Consider the following 27,659-nt stretch of genomic DNA (forward strand, 5'->3'; position numbering starts at 1 on the left):
TCCGTTTATGCGTAATATCTTCATGCCAAAGAATTGGGGAACCAGTGTGACTGCTGGAGTCAGTTTTTTTTTTCCCTCTCACAATCTACAATACCAAGTAGGCAAAACCTACTCAACTATAGGCGGCGAGGGCGGGGGGTGGAAAAGGAGGCGGATCGAATGCGACCCCCACAGCTGAGCCTTGGATGGTTTTATGCCGACCATTACGCCAAGCACATTTTGTAGCCGCTGCCTTGGAGAGAGAGAGAGAGAGAGGAGAGAGAAGAGAGAGAGAGTGACGGTCCAGTGTGCGTAAAACCCCACGAACATAGATGCCAGATTTGCTGAGGGGATAAAAAGAAAGAGACAAACAGGAAAGGAAGCAGAGGTGCCGATCATCACACTATTTCTACTCATCAGTGGAATTAACCTGAGATCTTTGAGACGAGACCTTTTGGTAAGACAAACCTGGCATTTTACTTGTATTTGGAGGGGAATGGATTTGTACATGTGGCTCAGTTGTGACTGACAGTGTTTGTGTTTGCATCGGGAGCCCGACGCGTAAGAAAACGCATTCAATAGGTGTATCGTCGCTTATTCGATCATATGGCCCACTTTACTGGCACATATGGCTTTGTTTCCCATCTATCGGTGGTGATCGATAAAGAAAGAATAGCCAGCTCGGTGTCCCCTGCGGTGAGCGCCAAGTCCAGATGTCACGACCATGTGCCTCAAGTGACAGACGGCCCGTCCAGATTTTCGATCTTTCTTTTTCTCACACAAGCCCCGGCGCGAATTGGCCAGTAAGTTAAAAGTCTTATTGCAACAGGTCAACCCAATAAGCCGGTCCTTGCGATCATCTTGTGTGTGTGACTTTTTTACAACCGACGTCAAATTTTTCATGACGCCAGCATCTCAGTACATATCCTGCTGGAGCGAAACTATGGCTGGTGATCGCCACATGGCAGAGAGCGTAAAGACGCTCCCTTTTCCTCATATCACCGGAACCACATGCGACCGAAACTGATCGTTCTTCAAAAAGAAATTTGAGCTCGTAGCGAGTCAAAGAGCGGTCTGTCTGAGGCAACAGGCGAGCGGTAGGCGCTTTAAAGGGCTGCAGCGAACAACAGCCAGCCCTTTAAAGCAGCACTTTGCCTCTGTTATTGTGCTAAATATACCCATGTGGAGGAAGAGCGCCCTGTGTGGGAAGTTAATGGTGCACATTAAACACTCCGCTGACTGAGTCCATTACATGAGATTGTGTTATTATTGTGCGCCTGAGAGTAATGGCTTTGGGTAACAAGACACGTTGGGTAGTTTGTCTTCAATGAGCTTGCGAGTTATATCTCCTGGAGATGTTGCTGTTTTCTCAGAGCAGTGACAGTGTGCCAGTGTCCTGCGGCTGTTTTAAACAACTGACAGAAAATGGATCAAACTGGTAATCACAGTAAATCAAGAAAAGAGCTAGACACAAAGTGGTTCCAGAGTCTGGGTGAGGAGGGTTTGTGGCTTCGTTTGCTGCATTTGTATGATAATTAACGAACATATTTTGGTTTTGGAGATTTAAAACAAGCAGCTGAGACTTAAACCTCAGTTTTACTGTAACTGCGATGGGCATCTTATAGCATCATAGATCTTTAGGTGACCAAGTAAAGGAGAGATTGATCAAGAGGATGATCTGGAGATTGGTTCCATCCATATTTATTTTTATGTACTATTTGTTAGGCTAGATAACTAAGAGTTGGAGATATAAGTTCATGTCCAACATTTATTATCATTAACTGTTGATTATTCTGTTGTTACTGCAGTTTATTCCATCCACAATAGTAATAATAGCTGGACTACAGTAAATGCTGTCCAAATTTTGCCTAACAACGTTCTGACTTTGGACTTCCTTGATCCTGGATTCAAGTCAATGTGCTTACAGTTTAAAGTGTGTAGCAGTTTGCCAGGTCTTTGACTTGGAAAGTTGGTGACTGCGTAAATGTGGATATGATTGCGCAACAGTCTTTGAAACATGACCCAAGAAAGCACTGGTGCATTTTGCAACAAAGGTTTTTAAAGTACCAAAACTCAAAATGTTCAACAGGGAAACGGCACGCACACTGTCCAGAGATGGCCCGTCTGTGTATTCAGGGTGGTGTGGGTGACGTTGCATGTTTTTTTGACTTTGGTCCCCTCTCTAAACACCAACACCCTTTATGGGATTTAGTGCCGGGTTCATCCGAGTGGTGACTGAGCAGATAAGCCCCGACTGCGGTCAGCGACCTCGACTGTTGCGGTGTTCAAAGGGGCTGAGAGTTTGAGCAGGAGCCCGACAGGTGCGCGGCTTGTAGAGGCCGCGGCCTTACGCATGTGGGACGTGGCCAGCTGTACTCCCCTGTCACGCTGAAGAGACCAGTGAATATTTGCTTTTGAGTCGACCCGAGTGTTGAGTGGCAGCCACTCCAGAGGTTATTATTATCTTTGTCATGGGGCTCATAATCTGTTAGACAGGCTGTATCATGTGCTATTGTCTATTTATATTGAAGTAGTTTGTTGATATTGTTCAGATGTGTAAATCGTACATATTTAAGCAGAAAATATAGATATTCTGTTCAATATTTCACAATCACACTTCACACTGAAAGTCTTTTGTCTGTTCATCTTTTACTGTTCCTTGTGGGGTAAAAATAAAGATGGCTAATAACCTCTCAATGAGCCAAATGTTCTTGTATTTGAACACAGGTCTGAAATTTTGCACACTGAACGCCATCAGCTTGCCACCTGCTTCCAAAAGAGTTGTCCCTTTAATTGAGAGCAAAAGCTTAAGTCTCAAGCTTCGTATTGGTGAAACCAGCAACCAGCAACTGATTCCAGCTGAGTTTCATTCTCAGCTCCTTGCTTGGTGTTACAGCTTGAAATTGCACTTTTCAGTTCACTCTCAGGGCTCTCGCTGCACTGTTTTCCAGTTGCAGCAAGCAGATGTTTACAATGAGGAAAAAGAAAAACACTCGTCACCAAACTTTGGCCATAGTTGGCAGGTGAATAAAGTTGATCATTGGCTGGAGTCGGATCGTTCTCCTAAGAGAGACTAGTAGGTAATGTTTCTAGGTCATGAAGGCTTTAATAATTTCCTGTTTGGTATTTTTTTTTCCATTGTGACACTGATGTTTCTGGTTAAATACTTTTCAGAACTTTAACATACGTTCAGCATAAATAAATGCACATCGTTGGTAATATAAACTGGTCCTAAAGTCACACTTGACCAGTTGCACCAATGGTTTGAGTGGGCCCTAGGCAAAGACAGGTGCTATCCCCGCAGTTCAAACTACCAAAAGCTGTCATATGGTAGATAGAATGGTGCAATTACAATATTACCAATACATGTCACTCTTGTTTGCTTTTGTTGCAACAAAATAACTAGCTGTTATCTAAAAAATGAAAATTCAGTTATATAAATATAGTGATTTGCACCGCGTTGACAGTTTATGACAGACCTGTGCTCGAGCGTAAGAGCCCGGTACCTCCTGCTGCCAGCCGCTGGTTAACACGCTGTTTCTTGTCCTGCAGCTTATCAACAAGTACTCATAATTAATTGGAGTTAACAGATTCCTTATGCAACTAACTAGGGTGTACTTTCAGTAAACAGCCTCTAATTCAAACATTATTCTGTAAGACTTCATGTTTAGACTATATTTCCATCACCAAGTCAGATTTATTTTTACATGCTTTTGTTTACTTACGTGTTTATTTATGTCTTATTGCTGTAACAATTTATGGGGATGGACAAAATACCATGAACACTTTATGGAGTGACACAGCAGCTGAATTAACAGCACCCTCGTGCAGTGTCAAGAAAGGAACAGGGTTTATTGCACTGCATTGTACAGGTGTTCCTGTGTTTGTATCCACCTCCTGTACTCCAGTTAAGTTCCGGATGTATCAGTCATTGCCCTCATAACATACTTTAGGTTGGCCAAACTTAAACTAATGGATCTGCACCAATGCGTGACTCGATCTTCATGTGCAGGAAACATTTCAAACCACCGCTGTAGCTGTTTCTCACTCGCGTCATCACTTTCTAAAATTGGGAAACTAGGTAATTTTTTTAAAGTTGAGAATAAGGTTATATAACACCTGCCACCATGGACTGATGAAACAATCGAGGATTGTCAGGCTGCTTGATGCTGCTCTGCTAATCATCGTTTAGTTTATTATTCTCACATAAATCCTTGGGGAAACACAGACTGTACTGGCTGCTTGTTAAAGAGCATATTAAATTATATCTCGACTCCACCGTCTGCGCTCTGGTGGTGCTGCTGCTTTCTTTTACGACCACGTCTGAGTGTGTGCGAGAAGGACTCTCATGATTAAGGAGAGATGAGACAGACTGCATATTCCACAGAGGACTTGGAGGGTATATAAAGATGATATTTTATTCAGTGGATATCAGCTGGGGTTTTTTTTTATGGCGAGACGTCTTCACAGCACCATGTAACATTCAGCCAAGGCTGCAGTGACCAAATGCCCCCCAATGTCCCCTACAGTAAATGCATGTTTATATGCAGGAAACATGTATTTAGCTCTTCCTATATGCGTCCCTGCTGCTGTTTATGTGTAGGATTTAACACACATTTGAATTCTGGTTCTGATAAATACCCGTGTTCAAAATTTAAATGAAAAAAACATGAATAACTTTACCAGGATCTTTTAATGTTTCAGATTCTATTCTTATTTCTCACAGTTGGTTTATCTTTCTTATCGCAAACGGGGGTTTTCTACACATGTGCACACAGTACACAAGTTCCACGTTATCCAAGTCGGCCAAAACTAACTTATATTTGCAGCAAAGCTCAATATGCAGCTTAATGGTTGTTCTGTGTCTGTTCGTTTTGCATCGCTTCAGAATCAGGGGATGTGAGGTTGTAAGGTAACATCCTTGTTTGCACAAATGTTACCCATAATATAACGTGTATATCAAAACTTGAGATATTTCCCACTTTTGATCAATTTTCTATTAATATTAATCTATTTGTTGAATGATGAGTTCAATCCTGCAACGGTATTACGTAGATATCTTCAAAAATGTTGTGACGAGTAGTTCTGTGACCCTGTAACAGTATTAATTTAGATTTTTATATTTTTCTTTACAATAAATTGCTTGTAAAGATGATACCATATAAACAATAACTGCTGCATTACTCGGGTCTTTTTGTAATTAATTGAGCTGTATCATCCGCTCATTTTGCATCTAAAGGGGTCTGAGTTCATGAGAAAGTTGCCGTATCAAAGTCAAAACCTTTTGCCCGCCTTCCCGCCCAGTAGGATATGTGATTCAGGTGCTGGCCGATAGCGCAGGACATGAGCCTGTGTCCCTCTGTCCTCAGCAGGCACGTGGATTCAGATGAGCTGGTGCTGCCAGGCGCTCTTGGCTGAACCTCATGCCGCATGGTCGTTTCCTCATCTACATGTGCTCACCCACTGTCCCCCCCCCGTCCCCCTGCTTGTCCCGTGCCTGCTCTGTTTCATGTCCAGCTATCACAAGACTGGATGGGAAGCGATTGCTGGTCTTGGTTTATTGGCTGTCAAACTTGAGCATTGAAGCGACAAGAGAAAAAGAAAATCAAAAATCTAACAGCTAATCATTATGCTCCCTCTCACTTGTTCAAACATTTCAAATGTCACATAATTCCAGTAACTCCAAAGAGGACTTTTCATTCTTGTTATTACATAACTGAACTCACTGGGGCTCCAGGATAGTGTGAAGGTTTAATGTGGTCCTCCTGCTGCTCAGTAGAAGATGATCTGCTCACAGGGCAATTTATCAAATGGACAGGCATGAATGTTCAGCGCCATTAGATAGTTAGGAGTTTTCTCATCTCATGTCTGGATCATTTAACTTTAAACATAATGTTACTATTTGGGTCATTATAATGCCATTTTTGTTAGTTTTGATTAGTTTATTTATTCAATGAGAAAACCCAAACCGTCAATGTAATGGAGATAGCGTTAAAAAAATGCAAACATTGTCGTATAAAAGAAATAGCAACAGTGCAGAAATCCATCTGTTAAGTCTCTAACAGGCGGTCTTGGATCGTTTTGACAGGCATGTTTACGGACACACATATGTTTAAACTGTCCTGCCTGTCTTTTGCCCATCACTAGATACAATTACAGGCAGAAATAGTACCAGCAATCTGTCTTTTTAAATAGCTAATACGGTCCATTGGCAGACACGGTCTGTTGCTCTTCGTCTTGGATATTTATTCAGTTCTGTCATTTCTGTTAGTGCTGCAGATTGTGTGCCAATAGAGAAATCATGAGGTATTTTTTAGGTCATTTTTTTAATTGCTGGACTTTAAATACCAAAGGTTTTTGTACCTTTTATAGACAAGTGACTGATGTACCTTCACAGATCATGCTGCTACTACTTAAAAGTACACTGGACACCTGGTAATGCTTTACTTTATGGGACTGTAATTTCTGTAATAGTTTCCAACAGACGTTTCCTGTGAAGTTTTCCTATGACGTTTGGTATTTATAAGAAGGAGACTAGGGAAGTCTTGTACAGAAACGTTCTACTTTAACCCAAGAAAATATTAATTAACGATCTTTTATTGGAGACCTTATAGTCCACACATCTTAACTTGTGTGGATGGTGTTTAGATTTGCTCTAGTGTGTTCATTGGACTCGTTGTGTGCTAAAGATTGCACGTTCTGTGAGGTTTCACCCCTTTGACAAAACTGAGGTATTTCTCATAAGTTAGGGTAAAGTCCTCATTATATTGTTATTTCTGTATGTATGTATTTTTTTCATTTTTTTTTTCAGCAAATCTTACCAAACAGAGCAATTTTCAAAATGCTTCAACGCAGTTTCATTTGTGTTTTCAGCCTGACCCACTGTCTCTAACATGTATTTACAGGATTAAACTGTCAGCCACAACAAAATCAAACACATCATAAGATTCAATAATGATCCTCCTGCCGTATTTACTGTAAATCCAGTGATCCAGTACTTTGCAGTTGCTCATGAATATAAACAATGATTCGATTCTCCCTAGAAGTGAGTGGTATAATCTTTGGATCTTTATGGTTTTGTTAGGTGATTCAGATTTGTCCAGTCACTCTCACCTTTCTGGAAATGCTCGCTGCCAGAGCCATATGTTGCAACAGAAAGTATTGACATTGGGTGCTTTTACGTTCTGAAGTTACTTGATGGGACGTTTTGACTTTGGGTAAATAAAATGACTCACCAGATAAGGAAGTGGAACATTTCGCTGAGTAAAAGTTTTTTCTTTTTTTTTTAAGGATTTGAATGGAAATATTGATTAATGTATTGGCCCCTGCACCAGATTTCTGTGTCAAGTATCATTCAGTGTCTCTTTGTTTTATGGCATCAATGACGCTCTTCATCTGGACAGTATGAATAGCAGTAGCAGTGATCTTCTGGCAGGGAGGACACCGTGAACACAACTGAGCTGCAGTACAGTGGTCACGGCGGAAGCTTTGGACAACACTCCCATTGTCTTTCTGAGTTCACACTGTGAAACAAGTCAAGAATATTCATTTGTGTCACAGAGGTCCACGAGAGGCTGTTATTAATAGTTGCTAATTAATCATTTGAAGTGATAAATACATATTCAGCACTTCCCTTCTGATTGTAACGTTGGGAACAGCAAACACCAGAAAGTTCTTCTAAAATCTATAATTATGGCGTTGAAGCAACAACTGTTTTGCAGACGGTTTTCTCTGTAATTAGATGAATGTTGTTGTGTTTTGTTTGATCCCATTCTGCTTGAATTTGTCACTAAGCTCACCATGTTGGTGTGGGAGATCTCAGCTGTAGCACAGACAATCTGTGGCTTTACTACATAAAAGAAAAGCATAAACAAAAATAAAATAGTAATAATAATAAAAAATAAAAAAATCAACCTTGACCTTTGACTGTGTGGTCCTGGACTTGTTTGCTTTGCTCAGTACTGACGTTCTGGAAAGCCCAAGAATCTGCCCAATATTTGATCATGATCTCACGCTGGGGTTGTTGGCAGTGAAATTCACGCTGGTGTACGTAGCAGAAGTTTCAGGAGAACTGAATGAATTAGGTCATTTATCGTGTGTCACTGTGTCAATAGCAGAACTGAGTCACTGCTGCAAGTTTGGTGTACAAACATACATTTATTTCGTCTACCGCCAGTTGCAAAAAAAACTGACGGAAACCATGCTCATACAACAGCAGTCACAATTTGCACTTAAATTGGATTTTGAATAAATCAAGAAGGTAAAACAGAGGTGTTGATGCTGAAAAACAAAATGTGTGTGATGTGTGTGGTTTGATATTTCTGCTTTTTCCCGGCCCAGTTTTAAAGGGGAACTACTGTTTTTTATAACCTGGACCTTATTTCTGGCATAAAATACAGTCTTTTACTCACCCATATAACTTTTGTGTAATTTGTATTCCTTTGGGAGATATTTAGATCTGGGTATCCATGTAGTGGGAGGGACTGGGGCACCGAAACGTAGCCTCTAATTTGCTGTAATTTGCTACTGCTAGTTTTTTGCAACATGGCTGAATATTTTTCCGATTCCGAGGTTGTGGACGAACCATAGCAGTAGCAAATTACAGGTAAACATGCTGGCCGTCACGGGTGCGCGCGGCACTCAGAGACGACATCATCCTGGTCAGACGACATCACCCGGGGTCTGTAGGTCAATGTACAGACCCTGGATGATGCTGACAGCTGACTCTGGACTCAACGGGGAATAGCACTAGCGTATGATAACAAAATATTGGTGAAATTTCGCAGCAGCAATGCGTTATTTAGAGGCTACGTTTCGGTGCCCCAGTCACTCCCACTACATGGATATACACAGATCTAAATATCTCCCGGAGGAATACAAATTACGTTATATGGGTGAGTAAACGACCCTATTTTATGCCAGAAATAAGGTCCAGGTTATAAAAAACAGTAGTTCCCCTTTAACTATTTCACAGAAAACTATCCTGTTTAGTAGCTAAAGTAGATACTAGGTCAGGTCCTTTAAACATGAAAAGTGTGCATTAAACTTTCTGTATTTTTCTGATTTTCAAGATTTCAAGTTGTGCAGAAGGATCCCCTTTACAGAACACGTACAAGCCAAAGGGAATCTGATATACCTTGGACGATGGAGCCCTCTCAGTCAGAGATGAACATATTGTCCAACGGGAAAAGTCATGACCTCGTGGATGACGTTGGCGTGCCAATGAAGACATTGCTGGACGAGGATCAGTGAGTGGTCTTCTTTTACACCACACACACAGATGAATGGCTGCTCTTCTTCTTCTTTTTGCATGTAGCAACCTTTCCTTTGTGTCTCTCTGTAGACATACTTGTGTGGAGACAACCAACTTTTTACAATACAAAACCAGACATTTTGATTTACTTTGTTCTTCAGCTATACCTCACACAGTATGACTAACTTTCTGTACCATGCCTGCGTGTTTAAATGCATGTTTACTTTGTTTTTGTGCTTGTGTCAACTGGGGGATCCTTAAACAGAAATGGCACTCAAACAGTCAGGTATGTCTGTAAAGATTTGTGTCAAGGCTGCTTTTAAGCTGCATATTCCTTTATATATATATATATATATATATATATATCTCTTACACAGATAAATTGACATAATCAAAATTTGTCCCTTAGATTTGATGACCCCGATGGTGGACACGAAAATGAGGAGTTTTTGCCCAGCACAGATGGAAAGAAGCCCATCCGTTTCACAGATGTAAGTGAGAAAGCCCACGGTGATGACATTCGACAGGATAAATGACATCAGTTTATCAATTTAATAAATGCTATTCACAGTTTGAAGGAAAGACTTCGTTTGGCATGTCAGTCTTCAACCTGGGCAATGCCATCATGGGCAGTGGGATCCTGGGGTTGGCGTACGCCATGGCCAACACTGGCATACTTCTCTTCTTGTGAGTAAAGTCCTACAAAGGCATGCTAAACATACATTTGTATGACACTTTGACATGATTTACACAACTTTGCCAATATGTTGAAGATTCCATGTGCTCAACAGTTTCTTATAATAATTGTTTGACATTTTGGAAATAGTTTTATTCACAGAAGATCGATTAAATATATAACTGAAGACGGTTAGCGTAGCTTATTTAGACTGGATACAAGGGAACACACCTAATCTGATGAAAACAAGGTAACAAAAAATAGCCATATCATGATGGTGGCATTGCCAGGAAAGCAATGATGACTTGAGGAAGTCACTTTATTTGAACCCCTACGATAAAACACATTTTAATTATTAAAACTCATAGATATCAGTAGATGCTTTTATGCTAATCTAAAAAGCTTCTGGCCCTAGATTTTTCTTGAACACACAGCGGTAGGGATCTTAAGATCTAAGAAAGCACATAGCACATTCCTAAAAATGCCTAACCGAATCCAAATATTCCTGTTGGTGTTGGTTAAATTAACCTGAAAGAGAGGTGAACTGTATTTCATTCAGATTCACATTCAGATTCAGAAAACTTTATTTGTCCCCGGGGGGCAATTTAAGGAACAGTGAGCAGCTTAACGTGCAAGTACCTGAAAGAGAGGTGAACTGTACACAAACTAGTTGGCAAAATCATGGTGGAGAACATATTCCCTGAGCAGTTAAATATCTGACAGATTTACAGCTTGTCATGACATCTTTAAGCATATCATATACACCCTCTTCTATTCATACCCCCCCTCTCAGGTGCTTGTCCCCGCCCTTGCAGCCAAATATAGGCCGTAGAAAGGCTACAGCTCAGAATAGCTGCACCTCCATACCTCGTGTGAGGCATCTGTATTGGTCTTTGACTTCCCTCTGCTCCGTGCAGACTGCCGCTGTCCATGACCATGACCCTGGTTGTCGTGTAGCATGTGTAGTATAGTATGTGGTAAATGGCAGGACTGGAATGATGAATGGCCTCAGTGTCGGCGTCAACCGTGAAAGCAGGAAGTCCGTTCGCTTCTAGAGCTCCTACAGTGTAGTAGTAGAGTTTTCAAAGCAACCAGTTGCAAATGACAATAATTATTGCCTGAAGTTCTGCACACGTAAACTAATAAATAAATGACCAAATAAATAATTAGTTAACCACTTTGGAAAACTCAAATGTCTGCATGAAACAACAGCGGGCGAAACCTAATAATTCTCCAGCAGTATTAAATGACAAAATAAGCACTGACGCCAAATACAATTTTAGCATGATTACGCCTTATAGCAAATTCAACACACACTGAACGTCCTGACCAGTTAATAACGGGAAAGATCTCCGACTCGCTGATGAAACAAGGTCGCCACAGATAATAAAGTGTCTGAGCCGGGTCGGTTTGTCTGAGTTATGAGAATACAGTTTGTTTAGCTGTGGTAAAAGGTTATAGTGTAGGCAGTTTTATTAATATAAAGGATATTAACTCAAAAATATTTATTAAATAATACACTGATTTAATCTGAAAGTAAGAAACGTTATTGCTGAAAAACGACATGGCAATAATTAGGTTAATAATAATGGTGAGTGATTAATATAAATTCACTTTTTATTTTTTATTTGATGCAAAAGGTTTAATTATATTTAACATTGAATTTATTGGATTACATTAAACAGAACTTTTGATGCATAAATTGCAATCTTAGTGCACTTTTGTACAGCTGCTTTACAGCACATGTGCAGCAAAACTCAAATATCATATGCAAGTTTGCCCTTATGTTTGCTTTGCGGGGCCTCAAAGATCACTCTTTCAGTGAACATCTTTCGCACAGCGTTTTATGAAATCTCAGGGCAAGGCCTCAATGCCTCTGCTTTCACACATGAGTCAGAAGTAATTCAACACTAATGTTGTTGCTTCAATAAATAGAGAAATGCCGGAGTGATGTCTGAGAGAGGTGATGGATTTGGGATCGCTCTCTAACCTGTCAAGGATGTTAACATGAGGGCCCTGTGCTGACTTGTTCAGGGCTCTGTGTCTTTGTTAGGAGGACCACTGCAACTCCCGAGACAAAAGGGGGTTGTGGGAAATTGACTATTAATGTAGTGCACATGTTGTAGTTCTTATAAAAAAGTATTGCAAAGTGGTCTTTTCTTCTTTTGTGCTTATTCGTTTCAGTTGTTGGCTTTGTGTTAATATATTTCAAAGAAAAAATTTAATATTTATGGAAATTCTCAGAAAAGGAATGTCAGGATTATACTCCCAGAGGATATGTAGAAAGGTTGACACATACAGAGGTACTTTATTGTCAGACAGGCAGCTTTATGACTATGTTCTGTATTGCGGCACAGGTTTCTTCTGACTGCAGTAGCAGCCCTGTCATCTTACTCCATTCATCTGCTGCTCAAAGCCTCTGGCATTGTGGGTAAGCCTCGTGTCACGCCTCAGCCTTTTATTTTTAATCGCAGAGAAACAGCACAATTACCAGTTACCAAAAGGATATGTGGCGACGACAGCAGTTCTGCAGATCTGCTGCTCTGCAGCTGCTGGATCATGTCAGAAAAAGGCATCCAATGAGAATCCTAATCTGCAACATTTCTAAAATCAATCAAGAGATTTTTAGTTGTATGTCTGTCTGTCTGATTGTCTGTCTGATAGTGTTTTATTGTGTTGTGTTTGGAGGGGACATCTCAGCAAACATAACTGAACTGAGCCCAAATATGTGTGATCTACTTACAGGAATTCGAGCTTATGAACAGCTGGGGTACAGAGCGTTTGGCACCCCTGGAAAAATGGCTGCCGGTATAGCAATCACCCTGCAGAACATTGGTGGTGAGGAACCGATGCTGAATGTCTGCGCATTATACATGGCTTAGGTTTTATACTCCCCTTACCGAGACACACACGTAACTAGTATATTCACTTAAACCACTTGTAATACTGTGGCTCTTGTTCGTAGTTTTAACAATGGGATATGGAGGAGAATTAGGAGCAAAGAATAAGCTGCTATGCCAGTGGTGATGGCATCAAAGATACAGTAGTTCCTCCCACTCACTCAGGTTTTATTTAAAAAGCCCTTTTCAACCTAAGTTCACGTAAAGCTGGTTCAATTTACACCCGGTATTGAAATTAGATATAGCTTTTATGAATAAGGGTAAAAACCTGTTAATGCACGGTGTAAAGGATTTGAATGTGATCAGATCAGCCAAATCACAAAACAAAATGGTCAGTGTCTCAGCTGTTGCCAGCTCTCATTCAGGTTTAAGTGCGTTCTGCACATTGTGACCGCTTTCTGAATGGTCACCTGACTCCACCTCCTCCTGCTAACACAAACAAGCCTGACAAAAGCTACGGATGCTAGCAGAAATGTCTGCTCAACAATAAAAAATAAAAAAACAGAGGCCATACAGCGGCCTGGAATCACGACGCTTATTGACCAGTCAGTATTCTTTTGCTTGAAAAAATATCAATCACACCACATAGAAATGTAATACTAGTAGTGAAACACTGTGTTTTTCCATCACAGAAGCAGTTAAAGAGAGGTGACCGCATGTGGTCCTCACGGGAGCTACTGTGATGTGACTGCTCTTGACACCTGTTTCTGTCTTCTCCGTTACAGCTATGTCCAGCTACCTGTACATCGTCAAGTCTGAGTTACCGCTGGTCATTCAAGCTTTCATAAAGGCAGATCCCTACTCTGAGTGAGTATTATCACTTGTCTGCTTGCCAGTGTCAACAGTGCTGCGCTCATGACGGTGAAAGGCACGTGACTCCTGGCCTGTTGAGGACCCAGAGCACAGACTCTGTGCGCAGGGTCAAGGGGCCTGGCAGGCTATGTGGGTTGCGGATATTTCACTTTGCACCGCTGATTGAGTCGGTCACCGCGGGGGTGTGGTAAGAATGGAAGCTTGGAATTGGTCGAGGAGCAGGCGGCGAGAGGGCACGGCGAAAAGCCTCAGCGCTGTCGACTAGCGGAGGAAAGTGCGCCGTCCACGTCAGAGTCATGCCACACAGACTCGCTGCATAAGGCCAGGGCTAAAGTCGATTCCAGCTGCCTGCTCAAATCTAAAAACAAACCTTATACCCAGGAGGGAGTGCAGTGGCTGCATACATACAGTATCTCCTCTGCAGCATGTGTAGAGGAGCAGTGCTGTTCCAGATTGGCCTGACAAGTGTTTAATACTGGTTTTATTTGATTCCATTCCCTAAAGAAAACAAATCTTACAAGTATTTCTAATCTTTATGACCCTTTATTACAGATTTAATTGGGATGGACTCATATTTATATTACTGCGCACAAATTTGCGCAACTTTAGATATTGAAATGCTCCACTGTCAAAAAGAACTAGCTTCAGCGACAAGAAGGCGTCTTGCAACAGATGGTTTGGCCTCCACGGAATCCTGATCTCAATGTCACTGAGTCAGTCTAAGATTACATGACGAGGGAGGAAGAAGCAACTGATCATAAATTCACAGAAGAACTGTAACGAGCCCCCCCCCCCCATGCTTCATGCTTGTGACAAGACACAAGCAGGAATTCTCACATTGTCGCAGCGCCTGAAACGGTACTGCGTGCGATTGTTTGTGTGTTTACTGTGTATCAGCGTCAGAGGCTCAGCTGCAATCATAGCCGATGGATAAAATATTACGGCTCGCACACATAACACAAACACATACACACACCCCCACGGAGAGGCGCTCACGCACAAATGACAGCAGCAGGTGGCGTGAAGTGGGGCGCCACATTCCCGAGGCCGAGCATAAGGGCAGGTTAGCTCAGGGCCGGCTCTCACCGGCCGAGACACGCATGGCGTTCATTTCCACTTCTCGAGCTGTTCAAATCCGCGGCGTCACAAGAACTGGGAGGAATGAAGGGCGGGGGGCTTTATTTATGGACGGTGGCACTTTAAATAGGCAGCAATGACGTGTGGCGGATGGACGGTTAAGTACCTTTGACTTGTACACTGAGTAGGTGCAGTTTTTAGCAGTACATGGAGATGTAGTCGTGAATAGTGCAGCAATGTGTCATGGGGTATTTTTTTTTTTGGAGAGAGTTATCAGGTAAAATATAGAGTGACACACAGATAGAGGATCAGACACTTGGAAGTGGCAGAGATTCATCCAGGGTAGACATGGACTTGACACTTGGACTTGACTTAGTACGTAAAGGCTAGACCACAGGTGTCAAACATACGGCCCGTGGGCCAAAAGCGGCCGGCCAGAGGGTCTAATCTGGCCCGCAGCATGGACTTGCAAAGCGGGAAAATTACACAGAAGACTGCAATTTCTCAGTGAAAATAACTGCTATCCCTTATTTGTCCAATGTTTTAGTAAGAAAAGTGGACCGAACACAACACTGAGACCCAGAACTAAACAGCAGACAGCAAAGTGCACAAATTGCACTTATTCTCCTTAAGAAATTTCACAAAAACAATGGATTTCTGAGGAGCAAGATATGTATTGTCATGTGACGTTGCCTATACAGTTTAGACAGCGTCAGACAAAGTCAGTTAACCCTTAAAGCTGTTTTAATAAGTTCATTTTAATAATAGATTACCTAGCTACAAACGTGTACAAGATTATCTGTGTAAAAAAACCTGAAAGCAGTACAAGATCCCAGGCATCTATCCATTAACTATACATAAGTGTATATAGGTATGTGTGTATAAATGTGTATATGTTCTATGTATATGTGTTTTCACGTGAGGCTCTGTAAAGACTGCGGCAACAAATTTCCTTAAAAGGACAAACGTCTTAGCATTCAGAGACCTTAAATACCTGAAATTTACTGATTAGGACTTGGATATGTCAAGGATATGACTTGACTCGACTCACATGTGAAGGTTGATCATTTGAAATGACTTCGCCTGCTTCCACGGAGACTCCTCACACACACATACACACACAGCTATTGTCATATATCACTGCGTGCTCCAGCCCACGGGGCTACGGAGGAGGCTGATCCCAGTGGTCGTGTCTGATTCAGGGTTAAGAATAACAGGCTTAGCAGCTTTAAAAGGGGCTGCAGGACACAGAGACCTTTCTGAACACAGGATTTAGGAGACAGTAGTCTTTAATGGTTCGACAATCATTTCTAAACGCTGCGTGCTGCTGGGCTTCCTCTCGGGCCTGCAGCTGCTACAGTGTTTGAGATTTACTTTTGTCGCCCGCAGAGGCTATACATTTTCCTGAACAAGTCTATTTAGATGACACTAAACCAGCCGTTAAAGCGCATACTGCCTGTTTACTATGAACAGGAACTGATAAATGAAGTTTAAAACAAGAGAAATGCAATATATGTTCATCCTTTATTCCAAAAGATGCAGCCAGTCAGACGCTCATCAGTGAACCTCTGCATTCTCGCGCCGACGTGACTTCGTGTGTTAAGAATTCACAGATATGTGAACATGTCACGTTTAGGCCACATGAGTTAATTTGGTTTTACGAAGGGCATACACAGGATGACTGTGTAAAGAGATGGTGTGCGGTGCTCACATATAGATGCAGCAGCACGGTGGGCGAAGTAGAGCTAAAACGGTCCTCTCGTCCTCATGTGTTTTTTCCCCGACTCGAATAAATTAAGGACAGATGTGTCAAAGCTAACATCGGTGATATTTACTGAATTCTTCTATGCGCTACGTCGTCTTGGCTCCACGACGTTCTCTGCAGCTGTGAACTGTCACATAAATCCTCAGAGTTATGCAACGGTCTATTCCAGTACTTCTGTCCAGTGCAACATGCTGTAAGCAGACATTTTTTTTTTTTTTTTCCCCCACAATCTCGAGGCCGGGGATGTTCCCAGCAGGTTGCTGTTGGCCCGACGAAATTGCAGCACACCAACCAGACAACCACTGACCAGATTTTTCACAGCCTCGTGTCGCTCAAACACATGCCCTCAGACGACGATTTTAGAATAAAAAGAGGCAAAATATTCTCACTAAATATACAAACCAATTGGTCACCATCTTACACTTTCCACTCTATTTTCGTCTCTGTCTCGCTGTGTACTGAGTCTCTGTGCCAGTGTTTGAAATACTGAGCAAAGTAAACTGGGTTTTGTCTCCAAACAGTCTGTGGTACTTGAATGGAAACTACCTGGTCATCATGGTCTCTGCCTCCATCATCCTACCTCTCGCTTTGATGAAGCAGCTCGGTGAGTACTAACAATGTTTAATTGTTAATGCAATTATTGTATCTTTTCTCCCTGGATTACTGCCTCTTTAGTAGGTTTGAAATACATCTTTTCATCTAATAAAGAGCGCTATTAGTTTATTATAACTGGTGTGAATGCGAGGCATGTGGAGTATTTTTCAAGACCTGGGCCAAAGTTAAGAATGGGGCACTGTTCGGGCCTGCCTCCTCGTTCCTTTGAATGAGGCCACTTTACCTCAGTGGTGGATTACTACTTCGCTATCACTGTGACCGCAGATAAGAAAGGAGCTGATAAGAAGTCAAATACATTCACGTGTTACTCAAACCCGGCGTCCAGAATCATTGTCTGACTGATAAGTCAAACAGCATGCCTCCGGACAATGAAGCCCCCGGTATTGATTTAATATGGACAAAAATGTTGTCTTGCTGGGATGCCTTCAAGATGAACCAGACAAATGAACACTCCCAGTTCCAGTCTAGGATCCTTTGCTGCAAATAAAGGTTTGAAAGTCCTTAAAAGCTTAGTTATGAGATGTTTTACTAACAGTCTCACCAGTTTAACTTCCTGTGAGACAATTAGATATATTTTATATATTATACTTTTCTCATAATTCTTCTTTAAAGAAGTGTTTTACCTCAAATAAATGTTTTGAAATGGGCCTCCATAAACTGTGGTTTCTGAGCCATAGTTCCTGGTTCTCTAAAATAAGCAGAACATCCTTTCGCTTCAGTGACTCTCTGGAACATCTCCTCGTTTTAATCCAACATTAAAGTCGCCTGCTACAACTTTTAGCTCCTTTACTTTAATTTATCAAAGCAGTTCGGCTATTTCACCCTCTATTTCCGGACATTCGTGCGTACGGCAGAAAGAGAGCTCATGCGTTCTTGCAAAAAAAAAAAAACCTGGCCAGGATTTGTTAATCAGGATTCTGTTTTTACAATAAACCAGATTGCATAACTCACATTTCGATGGTCACATTAAAAGTCAAGCAATTAGCGTGTTTTCATCCCGCCACCTGCCGCGGGAAAACTGTAGGTGGTCAATTAAACATTTTTTTCCCTGAGATAATCACACCCTCAATTCCAGCTTAATCTGTTCATTACTACATGGTATAAACATGCCGCTGCTGCCCTCACAGTGCTGTAGGGTCATTCTGCACATTTTTGTGAAGTTTGAGGACTTCTTGTGCAGCTGCCGCAGATATTAACGCAGCCAGACGAGGAGCGCGAGCAATAACTATGTCTTTCTCTTTATTTTCAGGTTACCTAGGTTACACTAGTGGGTTTTCTCTCAGCTGCATGGTGTTCTTTCTCTCTGCGGTGAGTTTGTCCGGCTCGTACAGTGGCACTTCGTCACATTTGCTCTTCACACGGAGCCTAGTTTATTCTGGCATGTCGTCCTGGCGCATGCGGTACGCTTTTTCCCACCCTTGTTTCTTTCCCACCGTGGGTCTCTATTTTCAGTGGTATGTAACTACGTTTGATACGGCAAATATGAGAGCTACTTAGAGACATCAAAGGTTGAGAGTAAAAGCTAAGGCTTACTTATAGGCTGAGTCACGCTAATCTGGTTTGAAATGCTTTAAAAAAATAAAAAAAAAAAGCTTGTCGTTGTTAGTTGAGGGCTCTGCTTTAATCGTCTTTTCTTTGGTAAACCCCTTCTTTTCTTTTCTTCTTTCACATCTCCCTGCAGGTTATCTATAAGAAGTTCCAGATCCCCTGCCCCTTCGAGGAGTTCTCAGCCAACAGCACTGCCGCCCACACCAGCCTCAATATGTCAAGCCCCGTCCACGAGTACAACGACGGCTTGGTTCACGAGGACGACGACTCCCACTGCGGCCCGCGCATGTTCACCATAAACTCACAGGTAGGCAGCCAAGATGAAGAACAGTTTGCTTATCTGTATCCGTTTTCAGCATTGAGGGCCACAAGTCTGCTGACCAGAGTTCACGCAGCTTGTTTTTTTTGGTAGGCTCAGTGGCGCTGCTAATTATAGGAAGTCATCTGTTTTTGTGCCCCTTCACAGACAGCATACACCATCCCCATCTTGGCTTTTGCTTTTGTCTGCCACCCTGAGGTCCTGCCCATCTACACCGAGCTGCGCAAGTGAGTCACCCCTCCGTGACCTGCGATTCTTGTTGACAGTGTCAGTGCCCGATTGTTTGCAAAAACTTTGCACAACTCTCTGATTTCAGTCCAACACAGAAGAAGATGCAAAAGGTGTCCAACATCTCCATCTTGCTCATGTACACCATGTACTTCCTGGCGGCTCTCTTTGGCTACCTGACGTTTTATGGTGAGAGCAGTCGTCACTGGCACTTCTTTTACAGTCACTGTTTTCAACACCAGCGGATGAATACAAATGTTTATGCCCACGTCACATAGCCAGTGCACTGATAGATGCTTTGTATGGTAAACTGATAAGGGAGCGAAGGGAAAGCTGCTTTAGTTTGGAAGTGAAAACAAAAGGCAACTCGGGTGCAAAAATAGAAAGGCTCAACGCTTAAATTAAAAAGTATACACTTGACTTACAAACATTACTTTTGCACCTTTCTGTGAACAGGAACAAATTAAAATCCAAAAAATAAAACGATGTTTGGTTAGACTGATTCTAATGAGACGTTTAGATTTTAAAGATTTGCGTTATCACAGCTTTTAAAGAATACTCTAATCTGGTTTGTGTCAGACCATAGTGATACCAAATAGATCAAATATTATATCAATATTTCCAGTGGAATTAAGTAACCTCTATTTCTTACACAGAGTCCAGGCTCCCTCTTGTGGTGACAGATTGTTAGTTATACCGTTTCTCTTTTTTTGTCTCCTGCAGGCAAGGTGGAGGCCGAACTCCTGCACACCTACAGCCGGATTGATCCTTATGACACGTTGATCCTGTGCGTGAGAGTGGCCGTCCTCACCGCCGTAACGCTGACCGTCCCCATTGTGTTGTTCCCTGTAAGTTTTTTTTATTGTTGTTAATGTTCAGCAAAAAAACTTCACAGCTGTGCTATTTCTGAAGTGGATTCTCCATCCGCAGGTGCGCCGGGCCATCCAGCAGATGCTGTTCCCCACCAAGTCGTTCAACTGGTTACGTCACATTGCCATCGCTCTCATTCTGCTCACCTTCATCAACATGCTGGTGATATTCGCTCCCAACATTCTGGGAATCTTCGGCATCATTGGTTAGTACAGCGCTGGACTTGAAGCTGGAACGCTGAAGCGTATAGCAAAGTGTAATTAATAAGGTTGTAAATAAGGCCTTAAATTGTACAAGACACAGATGGAAGGACCATAATCAGCTATTACTGGTGAAGTAAGGGGCGGGAAAAAAGACCCTTAAACCTGACATGCATGAGAGGTGCTTACACTTCATCTTGAACATGAGGATTCCTGTCCTGATTTCTTGTTGGGAATGTGAACAGGGGCGCTAGCTAGCTACATAAACATGAAATGAACCACACCTGTGAACCTCTGGCTATGGTTAGCAGAAGGCTAATACCATTAGCAACATCCAACATAGCTTCCCATCATTAGCTTTCATTTTAAAGTTAGCAGCTTAGGAGCTTACTTAGGATGCTGAGGTGAGTTTCAGCCATCTCTGAAGTTCTTATTGACACACTTTATTTTGATCGTGTCAAACTCTCTTGTAGATTCTCCTTTTAGGAACTCTGTCATTCCTTTTTGGGGTCGCTTTGCAGTGTAGGTAGCTGTTGCCAAGGCTGAAATAGCACCCTTTCCTGTAGGATTTTCCATCACGGAATCGTTCGTACTGAATCTAAAATGACCCGTGATTGGCCAACGTTGCCCTTTATGTGGTAGACATTGTTTGAGCTTTGAAAACTGAGCCAAAAGAAGGTGCAGATGTCCTTTCAGATCACTTTAATTGTAAAACACGCAATTTTTTAAGAAGGGTTCTCCAAGAAATCTCATCTTGGATGGCTACAAAAGAAAAAAGACAAAAGAAAAATCCCCATAATACAAAAAGAAGTAGGTCTTCCTGCCTGAGCCACTTTTTTTTAATTTTTTTTATTTATTTATCACAGTGCAGGTTGTATTGTGAATATTATGGGTTACTTATTCTGTCTCCATTTGCAGACCCCCCTCCCCCTCTCCCTACCCACCCACACACTTCCCATGGCATGGTCTGTTATGTTCCAGGCTATCGAGTTCCTGACACAAACAAACGCTAAAAGCAAAACTGAAATACACGACCCGTGCATGTTTGCTCATGGACGAACCGACAGCTTGAGTCAATATTATTGTCACACTTTGTCCTCAGGCTGGAAGGTCGCGTTTTGCGGGTCAGAGGTCAGAGTTGAAAACATTAAGTCAAATGACCACCGAGGACACCTTCAAAGCGACGATTTATGCTTGGACAAACACGCGAATGCGTCTGAGCAAACGAGCGCACGTGAATACGCGTCCGTTTACAGAAAAGAAAAGAAAACAGCAGCTGATGCAATATGTTTAGCTGTTTTCAGCAGACCTTATCCCATAAGAACCCAGACCCATTTTTCTTTAAGGGAAAATTATGCTGGATATAAAACAGACCAGGTGGATCACCTAGAACATATTTCTGATGTTATTTTTTAAAAACACCACCGAGTGGCCAAGATCTGTAAAGTGACATATATGTCACATCAGGCGTTTAAAGGAAATTTATTATAGATTTTATATGTTATTTAAAAATAAATCCACTTGGCAGTTTCTTCTTTAGAAGCACAGAGTTGCTATTTTATTTGCACTTCCACAATATAAATCAAAATGACTTATTTTTTAATAAGGTTTAGCCACAAATTCATTCATTTTCTATACCCGTTTAGTCCTGTTAAGGGTCGTGGGGGTCTGCTGGAGCCTATCCCAGCTGTCATCGGGCGAGAGGCAGGGGTACACCCTGGACAGGTCGCCAGTCCATCGCAGGGCTAACACAGAGAGACAGACAACCATTCACACTCACACTCACACCTACATCCGATTTAGAATCACCAATTAACCTAAGGAGCATGTCTTTGGATGGTGGGAGGAAGCCGGAGTACCCGGAGAGAACCCACACAGACACAGGGAGAACATGCAAACTCCACACAGAAAGGCCAACCAGCCCATGGATTCGAACCGGTGACCTTCTCGCTGTGAGGCATCAATGATAACCACCTCGCCACCGTGCCGCCCTTAGCCACAAATTATTATTCAAATTTGATTTGCAGCACAAAAATGTCAAACTGAACAATAAAACAATAAAACAGCCTCATATTAGAGGTATTTTCAACAGTGGCTTTTGGACACCAAGTAGTTTACAGTCACGGCGGTAGATCAGCCAAGCATTGACTAGGCCTAGCATGATGGTTTGCCAGAACAGGTAGAGATACCACCTCCGTGACCTCATGTGGTACTTGTACCTTGCGACGCATGCATCATGGAGGTCTACTCCACCCATGAATGCTCATCAATGGAGTTGTAGTCCTCTGGTGTGATTTCCAGGCATTGTTTGCGAAACATATCGAGCCATGGGCAGATCTTCCAACACTTGTCCTGTACATGCTTGTTTGGCAAGTCAGTGTTGTCAGTGAAATGTAAAGATGCCAACACTGAACCGGTTTTTCTTATGCATACTACAATATAAAAAAAGAGACACTGCCTTAGGCAGATGGGTCCCTCCATATGAGCTGGGTTCTGCTCAAGGTTTCTTCCTGTTAAAGGGGAGTTTTTCCTTGCCACCGTCGCCTTCAGGCTGCTCTGGGGGTTTCAGGCCGGGTTTTTGTAAAGCGTTTTGAGACAGTTTGTATTGTTATTGACGCTATATAAATAAAATTGAATTGAATTGAATTGAATTGAACCAGGGCCAGCATAGTTTAATAAAAACTGTTTGTGTGTTTGTTTGTCCATCTATTTACCAAGAAAAGTGTTTCCGCTAAAGAGAAGGTGCACTTTTGGGACTGATGTGCACCTTCTGACATGTGTCATTATACATCTTATCATTTATTTAACTTGACATTATGCTTTCAAATGAACCACTGATACAATCAGTTAATACAAATGAACTGATTGAGCTTAATTATTTGAGCAAATCATTGCCATTTTTCTTATTGTGACAAATACGTCACATGGCATTTTCCACAGCAATTTTTATGTTAAAGGCCTGATGTGACACATATGTCACAGCGATTTTTCTAAGCTTTCTACGCATAAATTTGTGCAAGTAATGTGGTCAGAACAGTTTAAAAGTGATCATGGACTTGTTATTAAAGGATTACAACTGTTACATGGGCTGAAACTTACCTTTACTGTCCAAAAAGAGATTTTTAAAAATTAGCTAGCTCTCTCCCAAGTGCTAACCAGGTATGCCACCATTTTGGAAGTGATGTCATGAGGACAACAATTCACATACTGTCACATGACTTTGCCAGGATGTTAAGTGGATGTCACTCTGGGACTTCATGAGTTACATTCAAGAAAAAAGCTCTATCTGGAGCTTTCCAGAGTATTTACAGGGTGTGTGACACCTGTGTCACCGTGGGTCCTTATACATGTTGTGTAAATCTGGGAATTCTGGGGAGAGGTGAACAACGAAAAAAAAAACAAACACAATATTACAAAACTCTGAATGAAAGTTTAATTTGTAAGGCAAGCCTGCTAGGATCACTATAAAAAGTACATGTCCCCCTGTGCGTTTTATCGATATAAAGTACCTTGTTGTGTTTTCTTTCCTTCACTGTCTTTGTTTTTGACCAACTCCTCCCTCTTCATTCTTCCAGGTGCCACATCGGCTCCCTGCCTCATTTTCATCTTCCCCGCTGTCTTCTACATCCGCATCGTTCCCAAAGAAGACGAACCCATGAGCTCCGTTCCCAAGATAGTGGTGAGGCATTAAAATATGTATTAGCCAATTGTTGCACCCATTTATTAGATCGTTTTTGTTTGTTTTTTAATCCTCTGAGATCTAATCGTTTGTTTCTCTTATTCTTAGGCTGTCATTTTTACTGTTCTTGGCGTCTCCTTCATGGTAATGAGTCTAAGCTTCATAATTATTGACTGGACAACAGGGAGCAGCCATTCTGCCGGAGGACACTAGAGGCTGCTTCAGTGTGTGTGTGGTCTTGGTCTTACAGTTATACTGTAACTTTATACATATCTGAACAAAATCCTACATTTTAAAATTTAATTTAACACAGCGCAATGGTAATGCAATTTATTTAACTAATCAGGAATAAACAGGGTCTTTCCTTAGGGTCTTTAAGTCCACCCGTGACGGTGAAATGGTCCTTTCCTGCTGCTTCTTCTTTATTTACACACATACAGATGCAGCTGGTACTGTACAGAAAAGAAAAGTTGTCTTTTAGTCTGAAGACGAGCAGGTATTACCATACAGTATACATGAGAAATAGCAACTTCCAACTTATTTTTTACATATTAGTTATTTCCCATGACACGCACAAAAGCGCACGGTCAGATCAGGTGATCTCAACCAGCAGTGACCTGAACTGTCCACTGTCTCTGTTCATATGAGGCAAAGACGTGCTCTAAGGCCTTAGAGTGTTTGTTCCATATGCATTAATCAGCAAGTTTTCTTCACAAACCTGGTGCCTTCTAGCATTTGGAACAGCACAAAGACTCACAGAAAACAAAAAAACAAAAAAACAAAAAAAAAACAGGAGTGGATATTTATTTAGCTAGCTGCTATATTTGTCTTTTTAATTTCAAATGGACTTTATTTAACTACTGTGTATGACGAAGTTAATAAATCCAAAACATTGTTTAGCTTACAGTATATATATAGAGAGAGACATTGACTGACTATTTTACATGTTTGATAAGATTTGATACGTTTCTTTATAAAAACTTTATCACAGATATGCCAAAGCGTGACTTTGAAACCAAGTGCAAGTTCAAGTTTACCTTAACCGTTTATACGAGTTTAAAGATCACAGGTTTAACAAATAACATTCACTCACAAGGCTTCAGTGAAGCGGACGATGCTTCTACAGTACACTTCTGAGTGGAAATTCAAACCCAAGACGCCGCAGATTCCAAGGCCGCTCTGGAAACGAACGGAATAGTGCCACACTTTATGGAAAAATATTTATTTGCTGTTACGCCAGGTGGAAAGATCGGTGCCGCTCTCATGTCTCTGCGCTATTTTTAAAGCTACAGCCGTGAGACAAATGCTAGCACAGAGCTCAGGAAAAGACTGCAGTCAAGGGGCAACAGCCCGCTAAGTGAATTCAGTCCAAAGATTAAAAAAACTCCTATCGCACATGCGTATCTAAATACATCTATATACAATTTCCAGGCTGTTATGCTAAGCTAACAGTTGGCTCTTAATGGTCATGAATGTGAAAGAGAACAAATCACCAAAATGTCCAACTGTTCCTTAGAAATTAGCACAAGTTTAAAGGATGGGTTCATCCAAAGGAAAAAAAATATATATATAAAATAAAACAAATTTAAAGAGGAAATATAGTTTCACATAAATAGTTTTGGTTGTACTTGCCTGAATTTTTATGCATGAACCACTAGATAGAATTTGGATGGACCCACCTTCTAAATAAATAAAGCTCCGTAGGTTTGAACTACGCCGAGCAAACTAGGAGGTATTTTTTTTTCTTTTTCAAAAGATGCGCTTGTCATTCATTTTAATAATGTGTTTTGCTTTAATGATTCTGCCGAAATGTCTTTGCTTTACTGTTTTTGTAGTATCTTGATCTCGTCTCGTCGGCTCTGTGTTTTGCATGAAAAGTTTTGTCCGTCCCGTAGTTTAGTCAACTGCACAGTAACAGAGAGTTTCCTTCCAGCACTGTCATGTGTAGATGTTATTGTAATACTGTACATTTGGCATCTTATAGTGAAGTGTATTGAGATCGCAGTCTGTGCCGTAGCTATATTAGTATTGTGAAGCACTTCTTAAAAGATGTGAGAAGTAGTGACGTTTCAGATTTTATTATGATGATTAATTATCTTTTTTTTGTTTTAGCTCAATCTAGATGTGTGGCAAATAATTCCTCTGTGATTTTTGAGACCCACAATAGCACTGACAAATTCAATATCACTTAAATTTTGATAGATTACAAGAATGTTTAATTATAAAGGAATGTAGACCATAAATTCAAAACCTCTATAAATAATAATAATAAAAAAAGACATATATTTGCTACTCGTACCCAAATATGTTTGTTTTTAGTATTTCACAAGTCTCAGGCTTTAGAGAAGTCCCTCACCTATCTCATTTTATTTATATATAACTCTATTTGGTGTTTGTTTAGCGTGTCTGACTCCCGATGAAGATGTTGTCACAGACAAATTATGAGCAACAGCAGAAGATGTTTTCAGTCCAAGTATCACCCTCCGTCCCTTGCTTTTCCACGCGTACTTGCAGTGGTTGTTGCGGCGGTGTGAATGAAGGTCTCAGTGAACGTTTCTTCACTTTTAAGGGATCACGCCAAAACAACAGCCGACTACCTACTGCTTCGAAACGCCTTCAGCTTTTAAACAATTGCCACAGTTGGATCACCAGACAGAGTGTATATGTCGAATATGCACAAAGCACATCTGTGTGATATTTTATTACAGCTGTTGTTCCACACGGTAATCTATGGCTATAAATAAAACAACAAGGTCTATGAATTCTGGTGAATAAGACATGACTTTATATAAATAATGTATATACAGTATATGTAAACCTTTTATATTTGTGATGCATATTTACAGCCGCTTGTAAAGTGTAAATAGCAGGGACAGTTTTAGTTTGCCAATAAAATAATTGTAGATGTTTTTAGATTGTCTCTGTTGTCATCATTTCCCTCGTAACTAAAAAACTTTCTTTACAATTTACACGTTTATTAAACATTTAAACGCTTGCATGCCCACACACGCACAGCATGCTTATTTTCGTATGTGGTTTTAAAGAACAGCTTATCTGCATCTGGCCGGTGTCGCTTATCGTATCTGTCAGGGCTGACGTGTGTTTACAAAAGAAAAATGCTAAACCAACAGTGCTGGTCATCTTGATCCTTCACTGCTGTCCAACTAGGGAAACCTTTCACTGTGACACATCAACACTTGTTTGTTTTAGACCCGTCTGTGGTCACAGCAGCAGTAGCTGTCTTTTGATATAAGAAACATATCAATTTGCTTGAGTTAAGAACAGGACAAATTAACAGTTAACAATTAACAGCAAAGTAATTTGAGTTATCCAGCTGTATCTCAATAAAAATAGACAAAAAAAACTTTTCTGCTGTAGTACTGAATGTTGGGCAAATTAATTAAGCATTCAAAGTTAAAAAGTGTTTCTATTCTCACAGAAAACAATAAGTATAATGGATTTTAATTATCTGAATTGAGTTAAGATTACATTTTAAATGCGCTGATCTGCAAACTTTAATTAATGGTACGAGATAAACATACGTATTAATTGAATATGACAATGAGATTTTCCCAATCTGGCAACCATGGTACATCTATGGTAGTTAGGAACACTTGTGTTACAGGTTAGGATGTTCATTTACGTCAATAAACTGGAAACTGATGTAGAGTGAAGTTGAAATTCACAGTCACTTGAGCTTCAGGCGTCACAAATGCAACGTTCATTCCTCGCAAACC

The 27,659-nt window shown here is 41.1% G+C and overlaps 1 protein-coding gene across 1 annotated transcript; it reads left to right on the forward strand.

Annotated features, from left to right (window-relative positions):
* On the forward strand, window positions 1–27,597 carry slc38a3b (solute carrier family 38 member 3b). The gene is made up of 16 exons (XM_084543333.1): window positions 1–436; window positions 9,051–9,227; window positions 9,642–9,723; window positions 9,804–9,919; window positions 12,266–12,339; window positions 12,654–12,746; window positions 13,534–13,615; window positions 16,985–17,067; window positions 18,328–18,386; window positions 18,760–18,933; window positions 19,093–19,172; window positions 19,262–19,362; window positions 19,897–20,021; window positions 20,104–20,248; window positions 23,819–23,922; window positions 24,031–27,597. Exons 2-16 carry the CDS (start codon window positions 9,124–9,126, stop codon window positions 24,133–24,135), a joined length of 1,527 nt encoding a protein of 508 aa, XP_084399459.1. The 5' UTR covers window positions 1–436; window positions 9,051–9,123; the 3' UTR covers window positions 24,136–27,597.
* Window positions 27,598–27,659: the final 62 nt, after the last annotated feature.

The sequence above is a fragment of the Chelon labrosus genome (genome assembly GCF_963514085.1).
Source record: "Chelon labrosus genome assembly, chromosome: 4".
Classification (NCBI taxonomy): Eukaryota; Metazoa; Chordata; class Actinopteri; order Mugiliformes; family Mugilidae; genus Chelon; species Chelon labrosus.